General features: G+C 42.4%; 1 protein-coding gene and 1 long non-coding RNA gene across 3 annotated transcripts in view; one reads left to right on the top strand and one right to left on the bottom strand.

Moving 5' to 3' along the window:
• The window catches only part of LOC309374477, a 34799-nt gene extending 27428 nt beyond the window's left edge, over nt 1-7371 (bottom strand). Inside the window, exon 1 of the long non-coding RNA XR_014170599.1 lies at nt 7288-7371. This is a non-coding gene — a long non-coding RNA (uncharacterized lncRNA). The remainder of the gene's footprint in view (nt 1-7287) is intronic.
• Nucleotides 7372-7429: 58 nt separating this feature from the next.
• Nucleotides 7430-14566, top strand: part of DTNBP1 (dystrobrevin binding protein 1) — a 44410-nt gene continuing 37273 nt past the window's right edge. Inside the window, exons 1-4 of one of the 2 annotated variants that reach the window (XM_081919395.1) lie at nt 7430-7639; nt 10196-10246; nt 10545-10595; nt 11536-11596. In XM_081919395.1, coding sequence (XP_081775521.1) covers nt 7584-7639; nt 10196-10246; nt 10545-10595; nt 11536-11596 — 219 coding nt within the window. In that variant the 5' untranslated portion in view covers nt 7430-7583. Of the gene's footprint in view, nt 7640-10195; nt 10247-10544; nt 10596-11535; nt 11597-14566 lie in introns of those variants that run through there. The other variant, XM_081919396.1, reaches the window with a different exon arrangement.

The raw sequence follows: 14566 nt of genomic DNA, 5'->3' as shown, positions 1-14566 counted from the left end.
CCCTTGAGAATACTGTCAAGCTTAAGTTCTGGAAGTATTTCAGCTGCCCAGTATCCACAAATTATTTCCACCAGGAATTTGATCCTAATCCTCAGTTCTACTACTGCAGCATAAGCAGAGGATCAAGTTCAGTAGTTGAAGTGGTGTCTTATGGAAGCTACGTAGGGTAGAATGATAAAAATCAGATTCCAGTTACTTCTGAAAGCTCATTCTGTTCCTTGTTCCATGCTAATTTCCCACTATATTGCCTTAAGTTGAATGAGGCTGCTCTTTTAACCAATAGGAAGTTGCAGAAAGCACTAGCTTTTTCTTTTTTCATCACCCTCTTCCTGAAGCATAGAAGAGCTTCAAAAACACTATTAGCATATATGCAGCATTTAATTGCACAAATGAAGACTTAAGTCCCAATTAACTGTGAGGGCAACACTTTAGCCGAGCCCTTTCCAGCTGCCATTTCCTGATGGAGAAAAGCTACCCAGGGGGTCTTTTCCTCAAGTGCCCAGTAATTTCAAAGGAATACTAATTAAAAGACGTTAGAATCAAGTGTTTAAAAAGCATATATTTATTGGGAAAGTGAACATTTGCCATACATAACCAGTATTCATCTCCCCACCTCTCATTTTGACTCCCGAGTCCCGACTTAAATGGCTTACATAACACTGTTTAAAGCACACCACCTCCTTGAGCAAGACACTCTCAAGAGGGTCATTTGCCATGTAAAGAAAGGGCACATGATGAGATGCTATCTTGCTCAATTTCCTCTCCATTTCACAAGCAGCAGCTAATGAAGCAGAACGTGAGCCCAGAAACAAAGAGAAATGAAGGTTGACAGCAGCCAATAATAATAAGCATTTCCCCTTCCTCTCTTCCTTCCACACCCCCCCTGTGCTCTCCCCAAATCTGTTCCAGGAGGTTAAGAAAAATCCTAGAACAGGTTTATTTATTTTTGGTTGTGCTGGTGGGTAGGAGAGAATGTTCCCTTGCGCAAACAGAAATCCTTGCACTGATGGAACATTCACTTTAGCACTGTGCACCATGTTTGAGTCTTAGGGTGCCTTTGTAAAATGTACAAGTGGATAAGTTAAGTAAGCAGAGAACTGGGCACACATAAGAAACCTTAGGGTGGTTCTGGACTGGCAACTCCTAGGGCTGCCCGGTTACTCTTCCACTATGCCTCTTTTAAAAGGCATAAGAGTAGTGTTCTAGTGATTTGCACCTGTGGAGATTGTACTGTTGCATTCTGTCAGTGTGTGTGTGTGTGTGTGTGTGTGTGTCAGATTTTTTTGATGTTCTGAAAAGAAAGACGAACAGGGAAAACAGAAGGACAATCTGACTTTCGCTTGCTAGACTGAATAAAATGTACCCAGGGGCTAGGAACCAAAGCTAAAACTGTAGGACCTCTGAGGCAAACATATTTCATGTCACATGGGCATGTCCAACTGTCAGGACCTTTTGGGAATCTGTTCTGACAGAAATATGGTCTCCCAAGAGATCGTGTGATAACACTCTTTGTATAGCTGAAGAACATTACATTATCTGAATACGATTGTACTCAAAAAAGTAGAACAATCAAAGTGTTCCATATAATTTCTGATGAACTATTAGATTCTTCTTCAAAAAAAAATATGTGGGTTTGTAAGTAAATATGATTATTTTATCTATGAATCCATTATATATTTATTTGTTTAGAATAATCTTTATTATGGATGGGATTCACTTAATGAGTCCTGTCAGCAGAAGCCAGCACAAGGTCTTCTTGTGAGGTCCAGTGCCAAGGACCTTCTGGCGGTTCCCTTGCTGTGAGAAGCCAAGTTACAGGGAACCAGGCAGAGGGCCTTCTTGGTAGTGGCACCTGCCCTGTGGAATCCCCTCCCACTAGATGTCAAAGAGAAAAACAACTACCAGATTTTAAAAGACCTCTGAAGGCAGCCCTGTTTAGAGAAGCTTTTAATGTTTAATAGGTTATTGTACTTTAATATTCTGTTGGAAGCTGCCCAGAGTCAGATGGGTGGGGTATAAATATATTATTCTTAGTAGTAGTAGTATTAGTATTATTATTCTGAGACTACAGTGAGACAATCGTCCCTTTCCTCCCTCTTTGTGCCCCTCACAATTTCCTGTGTGTGTGTGTGTGTGTGTGTGTCAGGGGAACTCCCAGAGCAGCATGCAAGGTTAGGAGAGGGGTTATCATTCTGGCTGGCACTTGTAGAACAATCAGAACAGCATATATGTATATAAACACTATGGAAATTTACACCTGTGAAGAAAACGCAACTACGTATTATACTCTTTCAACAACAAAAAGGCAGAATTTTTTTGTGGTCTGAAGGAGAAACAAGCACGTGGAAAGCAAGACAATGGTTTTATCACATGATGTAAAAAGTGAATGAACAAAGCATGGATAGTATACAACGGCATTTCTCAAGCTATTTTCTGCAGAACCCTGGAGTTCCACAAAGCAGTCCAAGTGGATCTGCAGAGAATGCAGCTGTAATGGCAGACAAGCATGCACAATGTGCGATTTCCATTGAGCTGCAGTCATGGGGATTAAATGCACCACTCAAGCCATTGCCCTGGGGATCCCTTCCCTCTCCCTCCGCCCCCACTGTGCTTTCCAAGGGCTGTATCACTAGCGGCCAGTGGGGTGGCATTGGTTACCTGGCCAACAAAGGCCATGTTTCATTGCTGGTTACAAGAGGGGCAGAGGTGAGGCTGCTGGGAGCTTAGCATGGTGAGAGCACAGCAGCAGGGCCAACCTGATACTCCTGTCGCTGTGACCACTACCTCTCCCTCTCAGCATCTGGCAGTGCTGCCTGACTGCACCACCCCCTACTGGGTTAAATGTGCTGTTCAAACCCTCTTCATGGGAATATATTGTCCCTCCTCTTAGCACCTTCCACTGGGCTGCAGCTTGATGGCAGGGGTTAAACATGCTGCTCCTTTAGGTGAAGAAGTATCTCTGATATGAGCCTAGGCCTTAAAGATCACAAACATAACAAAACAAAGGCATTTTCCATCAGAGACCAGGAGACATAAACTTTCAATAACTTTGCTGCCAGAGTTGCTGCTTTTAAAGGTTGCCACTCTCCTTTGCGGGCTCTTCTAGTGGTCAACTCCCTCCCCAATTTTCATTCAGTATTAATTTCATTAATTACTCTCACTACAGAAGGTGTTTCTAATATTGTTAAATTCAGAATAAAATTGATCTGAAAACACTATTTATTTTAAATCAGCATTATGTTGTTTGGTGCCGTTAGTAGTAGGCATTTTAAAAGTTATTTTTAAAAGAATTTGCTGGAAGGGTTGCCCTGACATTTTGTTTGATGTGAAGGCTTATGCCACTGCAAAAAGTTTGAGAAGTACTAGTTTACAGTAATTGCCTAGGGTGGAAATATCCCTGATCCCTGAGCAAATCAGCCCAGCTCTTCCATAGCCCCATGAATTGCTACAATAGCCAGAAAGCTCTTGGCAATGTTTCCCCAACATGCTCCAAACCCAGACCGTTTTCTCACTCTATTCTCCGCATTCAAAGGGCAAAACTGTTTATTTCAGCCCTCTTTGCCACACTAGTTCGTTCCCACATTGGCAGAGCTCAAGTGTGATCTGCATTTCAAGCTGGCCTTGACTGCTCATTAATTAGCATTCCTTGCTAGTGTCTAAAAACTATGCCAAAGCTAAAGAGCTTTGTCTTGAAAGAACAAGACAGCATAGCTCATAAGACACACGTAGCATTCTTTAGAATAAGCCAAGGATTCATGAAAGGATTTTTTTTTTTCAAAACTGATCTGGGGTTTGGTGCAAGAAGCTTTACTGGTGACATCATGGGAGCTGGCCAATTAGTGCTGTGTCTTCTGCTTGAAGACCAATTAGTGCTGTGACTTCTGCTTGAAACCTGAAGATTGCCCCACTCCTTTTGAGCTCAATATTGGAGTAGAAGGGTACTTTGGAACTAAACTGACTGTGGGACTCTGGAAGTGTCCTGACTGCAGGAAAAATGTTAGACATCTCTTTGCTTTTTAAAGCTTTTAAAGTTTTCTTTTTAAAGTTTCACAACTGCATTAGTCAGTGTGTGATTGCCACCCTCGGAATTCAGGAATCCCCATGCAGCTACTTTGTTTTGGCTTCCATGCTCTTGGAAGTCTAAGCCCAGAATAGTAAAGCCAGGGATTTGCCCTATTCTCAGGGGGAAGCAGAGGCTTGGAGAGCTGGCTTTATGCTCTGTGTAAATTGCAAGGGATTGCCTGGAGAACAACAAAACAAGAGAAGAAGGTTAATGCCAAATAAAAAAGGGTAACAGTCAACTAAGTCATACTCATTTTCAGTGGATTTATTTGAAATATGGCTATCAAAAATCAGAAAGAATTCAGTGATACAAAAGAAGAAAAACAAAAGATGAGCATTGTTACCTTTTCTTTATATCTGAGTTTAGAGTAGTGCAAGTGGCCTATAATCTCAGGCAACAAGAGGAATTTAGCAGAACATGTGCACACAGATTCTGTCACAGGATCTCAATTTAAAACAAACAAACACTGGATTCTACTCTAGTTTTACACTGCAGCAATATCTTGAAAATGTGAACTCTGATAGATATAAAAATATTCAGCTCACAAGGGGCTAAAGCAGAAGATTTTGGAGTCCAGTCTTCATAGCTGGCCGAAACCAAATGAAGAAATATTTAAACTGCATAGTGCCCTCCGAATGCATGATTCAGTACCAGCTCAGTGTTCTGCAGCATTTATTAGTGAAAATCAGCAATAAACATTACCAATATAAAGCACATTAATTCCAAGTAGTTTAAAGTCAGTTTACAGTAATCAAAACTAGGACCGCTGCCCCCCACTTCGAGCCACAGGGAGCTTCATTTTCCTTAAGATCAGGTATTTTCCTGATTCTGCTCTGCCCTCTAGTGGTTTTTGCTATTACTATACCTCTCCAGAGGGACTTGCCTGTTTTATTGTGAAAGCAGATACAGTGGTACCTCGGGTTACATACACTTCAGGTTACATACAGTTCAACTTTGCTTCAGGGTGAGAACAGAAATCGGGCTCTGGCGGCACAGCCGCAGCAGGAGGCCCCATAAGCTAAAGTGGTGCTTCAGGTTAATAACAGTTTCAGGATAAGTACGGACCTCCGGAACGAATTAAGTATTTAACCTGAGGTACCACTGTATTAGGACCCATTTACAGAACACTGTAACACTGACATTTGTGTGCCAATTAACCAGATACCTAGATAATTAGCCACTGTCGCTATTAGCCATTAATAGCCTTATTCATTATAAATTTGTCTGCTCTCCCCCTTTTAAAGCTATCCAAGTTGGTGGCCATCACTGCATCTTGTGGTAGTGTGCAATGTGCACAAGTCCCTCCTATTATTTGACCTGAATTTTCCAACATTAAGGTTAACTGGGTATCCCTGGGTTCTAGTATTATAAGAGGGAGAAAATTCTCTCTCTAGCCTTTAGGCTTTGCATAATTGTTGAAACCTCCATCAGGTTTTCCCTCACTTGCTTTTTTTTTTATAATCAAGAGCTCTAAATGTTGTAAACTTTCCTATAGAAGAATGCTCTAGCCTCTTGATCATGTTGGTTGTTGCTTTTCTGAACACTTGTCATCTCTACAATATTATTTTTGAGGTAAGACAACCCTTGCTGGCAGGGTGTAAGTGTTATTTCTTATCCCCACCAGATTTCTGAGGACCAGATTCTTCCTTTGGTGGCTAGATCGCTTTCTCCATTAACTTGCATTAACTGCTTGTGCACATTTCACGCAGGTGTTAGTTTTTAAATTGACATTTCAAGCACTTCTCACATTGCGTGATACAAGATGCAGTACAAGTGACTTAAGACACTAATACTTTTTATTGCACTTTACAATGGCACACACTCTGGAAAGCTATTATAAACTGAGAAGATGCAACATTGTATTCCAATGTGCCACATTAGCGGCAGTTGTATTAGCAAAAAACAAAAACCCAGCACAATGCTGCCTCACAAATGAAAGGTGCTGCAGTGTGGATTACACCCTAATCCTCTGGCCCGTAATATAGGATAAAACTGGTTTATTTCATAAAAGTAATTTAATGACTTCTGAGATAAAGTATGTGAAATAAATAAAACTTTGAACAGCTGAGGGTAGTTCATGAAAGCAGAGTATTACAGTATTATTAGAATTATTATTGTTATACTGTGCTTATATGCCAAATATTCATCAAAACTGTATGTTTGTGCAAACCCATATATTCCACCCTCTGATACTCTCCTCTGCTATACGGGCTGGGAAATTTATTCCTGAAACCCTGGAGAGCAAGCGGCCAAAGGAAGGCAGTTTTCTCATCTAATCATTTCCGTGGTTCCGTTTTAATCTGTCAGAGAGCTGCAACAAGATGAATACAACCGAATATTTAGGCTAGACATAAAAACCAAACCAGTAACGCCTCCCCATCAAACGGCTCTAATTAATAGCATCTGGCACCGTTTACACCCTTTCAGCCAATCCTAGCAACAGTCCTACGACGTCGCTTTTCTATGCGCACGCCTAAAACGACTCAGTCACGCGCGCCTGTTCATTCAATTGCGATAAATACCGAGACGCTGCGGGTTAAAGTAAGACCGAGTCACGTGCTGACGTCACCGCGCGCGTGATGTGAAAAAGATCGCTCTATCTCGCCGACAGAGCTATAAAAATGGTTGAGTGACACGTAGTCTCAACTTCTGAATTATGCACTGGTGTCCGTCCCCAACCCCCCCCCCCCCTCGCTGAGACAGAGCTGAAACGTATTATTGGGACTGGAATATTCGCATAAACAAGCAAACAAGATTTCCCACACAAAGAAGAGCTGAATTTGAAACAGCAGAAACTTCACTCTTCGACTGCTTTTTTTTGGGGGGGGGGGAGATCGGAGAGAACCACCCTATGCAGTGGGGCCCCGTGAAAGCTCGTGCAATATGATGATGATGATTAGCAGCAATGATAATACTACTAATATCTCCTCTATGCCACTTTATATTTTAAGGGGGGGGAAGCCTCAAAGCGGTTTACATTGAAACATCAAATAAAATAGCCAGGGGGGGGGGAAATTACAAAGAAAATAAAATATAAAGTACACATCCATTCAGAGCAACATAACATCACTCCTGATTCTAAACTTGTCCATAGATGGGGGGGCAGTTCTCACTTCCGTCCCGGGGAAGACGACTTCTCTGATGGAAACCCGGAAACTCCCTATCCTGACAAGGCGACGCTTCACTCTCTACTTTTCTTTCATAGATACATACAGTATATATACCTATGTATATCTCTCTGCGACCCGAGCGGGCCTTCGTTTCCTCCCTTTTCTTCCCGGCGAGCGGTTGGTTTGGGCGGCTCGGGTGGGCGGGGCTTCTCTTGACAGGCACAGCGCGAGGAGGAACCGCCGACGGTTGGGCTGTGTGGCCGTTGGGCCCCTTCGCGGGAAGCCCCGCCTCTCCCCCCTCCCCGCTGCGTCCCGCGCTTCTCCGGGTGCCGCAGTGGGGGGGCTCCGAGGAGTCCTCCTTCCCGCTTGTCGTGTCGCGCGGGCCGAGAGGGGGAGGGAGGGAGGAGAAGATGTTCGAGAGCCTGCGCGAGCGGCTGCTGAGCGTCCAGCAGGATTTGACCTCGGGGTGAGTTAACTGCCGCCTCCGCTGCCGCGACAAAGTTCCTGAAAGTCCCTGAGGTGCTGAGGGAAGGGAGAGCCGGCGTGCGGGGCGGGTTGCTGGCGGAGTAAGGGGCTGCCCTTCGGGGCTCCGCTGACGAGGGACGCGCCGTGGGGCGTTGAGGGTTTGCCGCGGAAAGTTGCGGTTAAAAAGCCCCCTAGGAAGGAGGCGACTTTTGAGGTACTTTGGGAACGAGCCCCGTGGTGGAATTCACTGGGGCTTTACTTCGGAGTAAACGCGCGTCGTGGGGCGGTGTAAGAAGTGCGTTTGCGTTTGTGGGCAGATTGCCTGGTAACTACCGACACCAGATGCGTGTTGTGAGGATGGGGCGAGTGGCGTGTCCCGCCTCGGGTTTTCTTCTTTCTAATACGCTGCCGCAAATAGCACCAGGGGTGCTGCACGAAAACCACGCGCTGTCAATTAGTTCTTGGCTACTTTAGTGCTGAATAAGAGTCACTTCCCATGTCCCGCCTTCCTTCCCAATGTTGCTAAATGAACTTTGGACTTGGTAATTCGGTGTTGTTAAAAAAAATAAATCACTCAGGCTGCTTATCACCTGATCGTGCGGTGGTTGTTTTTTTTTTTTTTAAAGGGATTGGAGCTTTTGCTAGGTTGCAACTGATTTCTATCCTATCAGAGTACATTACCTGTAAGGTAAGCTCGTTTTGGAACAAGAGCCCAACCAATAGGACCCCTTTCCTTTAAAAAAAATGCATTTATACACACACACACACACACACACACATATACACACATACACACACACACATACACACACACACATACACACACACACACACACACACACACACGAGAGAGAGAGAGAGAGAGAGAGAGAGAGAGAGAGTGAGTATATTAAAGTTAATAATAAAGGTTTGGGACTCACACTTTGTACTCCTCCACCTTCCAGTCCCCAGTTCGTGTGATTTTATTGGCCTGCTTTTTAAGAAACGCTGATAGAAGATAGAGTACAGTACTAGTTTCCAATTGTGCTGCTTATAAGGGCTGTTTTCGATGTTACCAGGGGAGCCCCTGTTCATTTGGGCGAATGGGGCACTGCACCACCAATCTCAGCCTGTCCTCGTTCCCACCTTTCTCCCTCTTACTTCCAATCAGGCCAAGGGGTAGCACTGCCTGTCAGCTTCTTCCTCTGCAGTCTCAGTGTTGCCCTTGGGGAACACATGGGGGGAGGAGGATATTGTTAATAGGCTCTGCCAGGCATTGACTGTAGTTCCACCTACTGTTGGTCTCCTGCAGTGGCAGAGTGTATGCCTGCACTGCCCTGGGCAGGTGCGGGAGTGCACCTCTGTGGGGGGCAGAGGGTGCCCTACAGGCGCCATGGTCCAAGGAAGGATAGGGCTGGGGAAGCTGCCGCCCACTCTCCTCCTGCTCTTCACCACTGGGTCAGGCCTATCCCGGCGGCAGAGCTGCCGCAACCAGGCACAAGGTGCGCTTTGGCCGAGGAGGGTGGGCAGCATCATTGCCACCTACACTCCTGCTCTCTGCTGCCTGATCAAGCCTGACCTGGCAGTGGAGCTGCTGTGGCTGGGCGCAAGGTGCTCTGCAGCTGAGAAGGGTGGGTGGCATTGTTGCTGCCCACTATCTTGCTCTTTGCCGCCGGGTCAGATATGACCTGGCGGCAGAGTCGCTGTGGCTGGACGCGCCCCGCCGTAGCTCTCTGTTGCTGGGTCAGATGTGACCCAGTGGCAGAGCTGCTGTGGCCAGGTGCAAGGTGCACCGTGGCCAAGGAAGCTAGGCGGCAGCATTGCCACCCATTCTCATGCTTTCCTCCCCTGGGTCAGACCTGACCCAGGAGTGGAGCTACGGCCAGGCTCAGCTTCTCACTCAAAGGGGACTGCTGTGGGGGTACCTGTTTGCATCCCCTCACAAAATTACACCTGGGGCCATGGCCCCCATGGACTCCCCCCACGCCATGCCTCTGGTCTCCTGATCTCTGCCTTACCAGAACCAGTGAGCACCACCAGCTACCACTCTTCTTGTTCATATGTGGAATCAAGCTAAGTTCTTGTTGACTTTGAAGTATAATGAGAAAGTTGGAGTATGCCTGCTAGTATACCCAGGCCTGAGTCATTAGTGTGCCTGGGTACATTACAATGATTGATTCACTAATGGCTAGCATGAGTATTTTCACCAAGCTTATAATGTGACAGGCCCTCTTTCATGGGCTTAGCCAGGATGGGGGGCAAGCTTTATGTTAGGTAGGGCAGAACTGAGTTATCTGTGATATTATTTGGCAGTTAAGCATTTTTATTTATTTACTTTAAATTATTTACAGTCCTTCCCTGCTCCGTGGTTTAAGCTGACTAAGTGGCATGGAGTTATATGATACCAGAGAAATGGGGGGCTGGAGAAGTATCAAAATAGGTGGAGGAGCTGGACTGATCTATCCAGTGAGGTTTATAGGTGGCAGGAGAAATGCAGAAGAGGGGGGGAAACACTTAATAAACCTTAATAAATTGCCTTATTTTGAGTCTCACTGCTTTTCCTTTGTGTGTGTTTTAGGCTGAAGACCTTGAGCGACAAATCAAGAGAGGCTAAAATAAGCAAGCAGAGGTGCTGTTGGATATTCTTAAATCATGCTTTATAAAAATTGCATAAGCAAAATTCAATTTATTGCATGACATTTACATGGCATAACAAATACTGTAGTCTGTTCTATTGAATAACATTAAGACGCTTATATTAGCAGGTTTCTGTTAATTTTTTTTGAAAATTTTCAGTATAAGTTGTATAATTGTTAATATTTGCAACAGCAATGTAAAAAAGGTAGCTTTGTGATCTAAATATTAATTAGAAAAGTACTGTAGGACTTCAACACTTAACTAACACATTCTGTTATTTTTTATTACAGGACTATACAGTGTTCACCAGAGTTTTCTGCTGGATTACTCTTATTGAGCAAGTAAATTCTGTCATTTAAACTCCTGTTGCATTTCAGTTATTTATAATTCTTGTTTATTTTTCTAGAGGCATGGATGTAGTTAGTAAGGACTGTACTGTACTGTAGCACTTTGCCTTGCTCCCTTATTTACTTCAATATTCAGTAGCAAAAAAATAATTCTTTTTAAAAGTGTTTTCATTGATCCTATTGATACCTTAGTATGGTTAGCATTTGGTTACTTATATGGAGCTAAAGTAGAACAAAAAACTTAGTATGCATTTCTAAAAACATAAGTCCCATTGAGTTCAGTGGGGCATGAGCACAAACACTATTGGTAGGGCAGCCTGGTTAAGCATGGCTAAGATGAAGATAGGGAAACCATACCCTTGTTTTTAAGGAAAATTAAGGATTTTTCATTCTTCCATGTTTTATTTGTGAATGTGTGGTTTGTTTCTGGCAATTCTTCAGCAGTCTCGAACCCCTCTAAGCCTTGTTTAGCTGTGTAGGGTAACTGCTTATCTAAGAAATTTGGCTTACATTTAAAAGTTGTGTTATTAGCCCAGGTTTTAGACCTTGTGGTTTCTAAGAGCTTAAGAAATGTGAATTTGGATAAGGCTCCAGTGCTAACGGGAGTTTTTAAATATAAACATGTTTTCATATTGTGATCTTAAGCTGCAATCCTGCAGAATCCTCCACAATACTTGCTACCAAATAGATGTGCATAGAACTGTGCAATTAATCTCTGCAAAATTCTGAAAAAATGCTTGCTTTCTAAGCCTTGACATCCTGAGTGCTTTGAGTTCAAGATTGTTTGACTTAATACATTATAAACAGTTTTTCTTGGTAGCTATATATATATTTTCTTACAGCAAATAAGCACTTTAGTTCAGGACAGCTAGGTGAGCTTGTGGCCATAACCTTAAGTTTAAGTCCAATGATATCACTGTTTTCTTTTGTGAAGATATGAAGATACTTGGGCAACTCTTCACAGAGGAGCAAAAGAATGTGCAAAAGCTGGAGAGGTAAAACATTAACTAACTAACATACAAACATTTTGTTTAAAAACTACTTTGCAGTTGTTTAGGTATTTTGCATTTAGGAAGGTACACATCTCTCTCATATAAATGAGAATTCACCATGTAACATCTGTTTGAAAGAATCCTGAACGTTGATCAGCATTACTTAACTGGGAACCTGGTATTTTATGTAGAATGCAGCTCCATCCATGTCAGCTGAAAATCACCCACCCACCCAGCTACCTCTACCTCTCTGCTGGCCCAGACAAACCACGTGCTTGCAACATGCATGCCTTAACTAGAGCCGTCTTAGTTTATTCACCCCCCACATCCAGTACATTATTAATTGCAGGCAATCATCCAGCACTTCCACACCTTCACTTGAGTTAAATGTTCTCTCTTCACTTGACTTTGATGGATGTTCAACTGAAGTGCTTGGCTATGTTCACACAAATGTACATGGCAGGGAAATTGAAGTGGCATGCTACTCACAGAATAATGGGGTTGTACAGGTTCCTGCAAATTGATATGTCTATATTTCTGGGGAGCATGTGGGCTACATAGCTGTAAATCTTCAGCATGCTTCTAAATTCATATAACTAATACTAATAGGGAGCTTTGGAGGAAGGGTAGGATTCTAATGTAATAATTAAAAACCTTTGCAAAACTCAAGATGATCACCAACAAAATTAAAATTATTCATATACATTTGCTTCCTGAACTGGTTTAAGAGTAATAGAAATATAGCCACATGTCATCAAATCAGAACTCAAATCAATCTGACTACTTGCAAATAGAAACTAGTTGTGCTTCATTATATATTGTAAGTAAAACACATACACCGTACATAAATATACTTTTCTTTGGCATATTCCTGTTAAATATATTAGGCTTCAAATGTAAAAATATATTATAGAATTAAACCTAACTTACAGTATTGATGACAACGTCAAGGAGTTCCATGTTCATGATTTGCGGGCTTTCTAAGCTGTGGCATGCCTTGGATACTTACAGAATACCAAATATCTAACTGAAATTTCAGCAGAAGGTTTTATAAACTTTAAACTTTAAAATGTGTAGCAGAAATAATTGCTGAATTGGCATTTGATTTGATACCTGAATTTACAATTGTATTCTCAGTTAAAATCTATTGTTCCAATATTTTTCAAAAAAAAATGTTGTCTTTCAACTTGGACAGCTGCAAAGGTTTGCCTTGTTAAAAGGAAAGACATGAATATGTTAATAGGCACCTCAGGCCTAGGTGCCAAATGTGGCTCTTGAAGCCCCCCCCCCGACATTCACACCCCCTTCCCCTGGGTCATGTATCTCACTGGCCCTTCTTTGCATCTCCTTAAGTGCTTTTGCCTGGCTGTATTTTGTACTGTGATAATGACTCTTGCTTGCTGGAATGGAAGGCAAAAGTAAGTGTGTGTGTGTGTGTGTGTGTGTGTGTGTAGAGACTTAACTCTTGCATGGATGGAATGTAGTATTCTGTAGAATAAAAGTCACATTTGCGGCTCTGCCTCTGTGAAGGCTGCCTGCGAGCAAATGTGACCTCAGGCTGGAAAAGGTCCCCCATCCCTGCAGTAATAAAGAGTTGACTGAATAGACTATGGGATATTGGAGTACGTAATGCAACATGTTAAAATTAATGTTTAATTGAGAGTTTATCATAATCAGAATTTGCATTTCATTTTTTTTTATATATATAATTTTTTATTGAGGTTTTTTCATACAAATGCATATTTAACAAACAAAATAAGTTTCATAACATCCTTTCATTCTATTGTGGACTCCCTCACGTCTCCCGCTTCCACTTTCATCATTACAAACAAATTTTTCCAAGCAAATTATCATCTTGTTTATGATCTTAAATCCAATATTTAGGTTAAACTCAAATATAAAATTGTAATTTAATGGTAGACAGTTATTTCTACTCTGACTTCCTTGTTAGGATTCAACCAAATTACAGTACTTTTGTAAATAAATCTTAAATTTCTTCCAATCTTCTTCAACCCTCTCCTCTCCCAGGTCACGGATTCTGCCCGTCATCTCAGCTAATTGCATATAGTCCATCAGCTGCATCTGCCATTCTTCCAGTGTGGGTAGATCTTGGGTTTTCCAGTTCTTAGCAATAAGTATCCTTGCCGCCGTTGTAGCATACATAAAAAATGTTCTGTCCTTCTTTAACACGTTCTGGCCGACCATGCCCATAAGGAAGGCCTCTGGTTTCTTGGTAAAGGTATACTTAAACACCTTTTTTAACTCATTATATATCATTTCCCAGAAGGCCTTCACTCTAGGACAGGTCCACCAGAGGTGAAAAAATGTTCCTTCATTTTCCTTACATTTCCAACATTTATTATCAGACGAATGGTATATTTTAGCCAATTTCACTGGGGTCATGTACCATCTATATATCATTTTCATTACATTTTCCTTCAGAGCATTACATGCTGTGAAGTTCAGCCCAGTGGTCCATAACCTTTCCCAGTCCTCAAACATAATGTTGTGCCCAATATCCTGAGCCCACTTTATCATAGCCGATTTAACCATTTCGTCTTGTGTGTTCCATTTCAGCAGCAAGTTATACATTTTTGAAAGTACCTTGGTCTTAGGTTCTAACAATTCTGTTTCCAATTTCGATTTCTCCACCTGGAATCCTAACTTTTTATCATTCTTAAACACTTCTTTAATCTGAGCATAGTGTAACCAGTCTCGCACTTTATCTTTCATTTTCTCTAAACTCTGCAGTTTCCAATTGTCTCCATCTCTTTCTAGTATTTCCCAATATTTTGGCCAATTGGCCTCCATATTAGGTCTTTTTCGGGCCTTAGCCTCCAAGGGTGACAGCCACCTCGGTGTTTTGTTCTCTAATAAGTCTTTGTATCTTGTCCAGACATTAAATATTGCTTTTCTGACAATATGGTTCTTAAAGACCTTGTTAATCTTAACCTTATCATACCATAAGTATGC

The sequence above is a fragment of the Podarcis melisellensis genome (genome assembly GCF_964234715.1).
Source record: "Podarcis melisellensis genome assembly, chromosome: 7".
Classification (NCBI taxonomy): domain Eukaryota; kingdom Metazoa; phylum Chordata; class Lepidosauria; order Squamata; family Lacertidae; genus Podarcis; species Podarcis melisellensis.
Note: the sequence above shows the minus strand (reverse complement) of the source record. Positions and strands in the feature narration are given on the sequence as shown.